The sequence below is a fragment of the Echinococcus granulosus genome (genome assembly GCF_000524195.1).
Source record: "Echinococcus granulosus chromosome Unknown EG_S00258, whole genome shotgun sequence".
Taxonomy (NCBI): Eukaryota; Metazoa; Platyhelminthes; class Cestoda; order Cyclophyllidea; family Taeniidae; genus Echinococcus; species Echinococcus granulosus.
The window spans coordinates 21,294-24,564 of NW_020170638.1; the positions used below are offsets into that span (position 1 = coordinate 21,294).

Consider the following 3,271-nt stretch of genomic DNA (forward strand, 5'->3'; position numbering starts at 1 on the left):
TAAAAAATCACTGATCTCACCTTCAATCACCAACGCGAGCCATGATGCACTTCGGTTCGCAGGGCATATTAGGTCATCAAAATCTAGCAGTGCAAAAATGACCAGCGTGTACGATAGAACGCGGTCTGCCGAGCAGAGTGCTGTAGATCAAATAAATCTTTAGAAGGGAGCCCAACTCGGCACTGCTTGCGATGGACACAAGATAAGCTTCGGATTTCAAAGGCTTTCAAGCCTGCCTGAATGATTCAATTTATACAGCCTTGTTGGGATTTCGAGTCTGGGGAGGAGTGATCAACGCAAACTTCGCCACTTGATGAAGTTACTCACAAAATCGTGATCGCTTTTGTAAAGACCGCTAGTCAGCTCAGTTCAGCATCGAACGCTTCTGCATTGCTTTGAGGTACATAGCTCCTGCGTCGAAATCGCAAATGATCCCAAAGGATTGCGCATACTGCAAGGACATATCGCTCATTACCTGTCTAAATATTGAGGGTATTGGCTTGCAATTAAATACTCAAAATGATAAAAGCACAGGAAATGATATCAGCGGGAGTCTCCCAATGCTCCTACTCCTTTTCACCTTGTACTTGGGAGCCTTGGTTTTAGGAAATGGAAGTGCCTCCATATTTGTTTTCTAAGTTAGGACGATCACACCTAAATTAAGGGGTCCGCCTTGTCCGCTTAAACGCACCACTCGTCCATGAACTTGTGATATTGGCAGTGCGCAGATGGCTTAAAGCTAAATATCAAATCCTGTTCAGGACGCCCGCGGATGCTGAAGTAAGAAAGCCAGACAATGATGAGACATTATTCGGCACCTGTTCTAGCCATGTGAATTCCACAATTGCTTTTTGGTGGAAATAACACGTGGCACATCATCATGCAATTAGAGTACAGACGAAATTATTACGTGATACATTTATTCGACGTACTGCTATTTCATTTGAGAGAGGACGTGGTATACTTGTTGCAGTTTAGATGAGTACACAGTTGGATTAAAGACCACTGCTGCCCCATAGTTGCAGGCTACCCAACTGATCTGCATTGACCTCTCCAAGTGGCAACTTAATTGTCAACTCCATTCCCCATCAAGTGATTGATCAACCAAACTCGATGGGATGTAAGAAATAGGCATATTCGATCACTGACAGCATTAATCCAAACAGCTGCATTTTCAATGGTCATTCTATTTTTCTCAGCGTTGAGTAATGCGTTACACAACATTTAACTGCCTATGTGGGCAACGAAAGACGGAACTAATCCAATGTTGCTTTACATCTGTTCACGCAGCATAAGTTTATAATTTTGAAGCCTTTTAATCCGAACTTGCCTGGCATTTCTTCATTACTTCAATACAAACTTGAAATCCTGGCTTCATGGAAAAACGATTGAAAAATCCGCGTCATGTATCTTGAGTTGACTCGTTTACTAATAAAAACACTATAGTGCACTCTTAATATGACATTAACAACTCCACGAAGTGATATTGCGAACACGTGATTTCACCTGACATCGTCAACTAGTTCATTTATGAGCCCCACGATATATAGTCATATCATTTTGTGCGGGATTCTTCGATTGATAGCAGACTTACAGTAGTAAAATTAACAAATACCTGGAGTGGATAGATATCAAAGTTTTGAAACAAATTCTGACCTACCATTTTATTTGGTAGACTGAATCTTGCAAGCGATTTTCAGAAGTCTCAAAAAATGAACTTAAATTGCACAAAGAAACACAGCGATTGATACCGACAGCTAACATTATCATCTAATTTGTTATGAAAATGGTTAAATAATTGTGTACCAGAAAGTCCATCCTGTCAATGCTCTTCGAAAGGACACTCACTTTCTTACGTGAGACTAACTAGTCCTTCTTATTATTTAATTTCACGCTTGGTAGGCGTATTGCATCTGCCGAAGCACATTTTACTTCTCACAATAGCTGGAGGTTTAATTCTTCTCTTAATCATAACTTCATATTTCCACCCAAGGAGCAAACTCTTCCACATTTTGTGATGGTAACTTTTGGCCGACGCACTAAGATCAAAGTACAGTAAATTGAGCAAATTACATGAGTGCATTTACCTCACAGCACATACGACACTCGAAATGTGAATCCAGATTTAAGTAGAAAGATAGAGAAAGCAAGAAACATCCGCCTTTAGAGGCGGTCAGAAAAGGAAATGGATGCACCATTAACAGTAGTGAATTACATCGGAAAATAAATACTGTGGACAAGTTGTTGTTCGCGAAAGTATCGGTTTAATATAAATTCCTTTCTAATAATTGAAAATGTGGAACAATCAGCATGAAACCTGTTCACTACTGGTATGTGTAGTGAACCGTATCATCCCAACTTCATATCATTTACCGTGAGAATATTTGCACAAAGCATGGTTACTTAGCATGAGAAGTTCATTAGCCTGATTGAGAAAGAAGCTTAACAAAATGGAAATCACATTTAACAATGCGCAACTTCATTGTAAATCAGGACTTGTGAGGTTATAATATAACAATTTTTAAGAAGCAAAATAACGTTTCTCTTTTGGTACTTAGTGCATCAACATTTAAATGCCAATCTCGGTGTTTAACCAATGCAAAGATAGCTTCAACGCAGAAAAATTTGTCCGTAGGGATGACGAATCCAAAGATGCCGTACTTTGCTTCGTCAGAGGTGATGGTGATGGTCTTTCTCGCCTTGACACCAGAGTGATACGATGCATATGGATTTCTTCGTGTAAAATGATGAGATCGAGAAAACTCTGGTCTTCCTTGTCCAAAGGCTCCTTTGAATCAGGATACACCCAATATTTTTTTCTCCGATCGAAAGCAAAGAGCTGTTGCTGTGCCCAGCGTGCACCGCACACTCAAAATCCTAAATGTTTTGGAATGATTGCGTTGTGTTGTGCCCACTGTGTTCAAGGAAAGGCTCATCACTTGTGAAATATCCTTCCTGCTATAGTTTGCGGGTCAAACTTGCATGCAGAATGAGACGTTGCACGTGACGACTAAAATGATCACGGTTATGACTGCTGCGATGTTGCAGCAGAGCTCGACACCGACGTAATGATGTAGGGTCGCATTTAAAGTGTGCACAATCCATGCCTCATTGCAACAACCATTCAAGATATTCACAAGTGGTAAAATAAGTGCCAAAGTTCATTCTCTTGACAAACACGAAAATAGAAATGCGACTAGAAGTTAGGACGAGCAGCTTTCTAGATTGCACCAAAACACTTGGGACTCCTATGTGTATTGGGCATAAGCAA

At 40.4% G+C, this 3,271-nt stretch overlaps 1 protein-coding gene across 1 annotated transcript; it reads left to right on the top strand. All coding sequences in view use genetic code 11, as the record gives it.

The window, feature by feature from the left end:
• Positions 1-2,637: 2,637 nt before the first annotated feature.
• On the top strand, positions 2,638-3,069 carry EGR_10718 (hypothetical protein; the record flags this gene model as incomplete). The annotated part of the gene is made up of 2 exons (XM_024499967.1): positions 2,638-2,676; positions 2,965-3,069. The coding sequence occupies 2 exons, from the start codon at positions 2,638-2,640 to the stop codon at positions 3,067-3,069; spliced, it is 144 nt and encodes a 47-aa protein (XP_024345615.1).
• Positions 3,070-3,271: the final 202 nt, after the last annotated feature.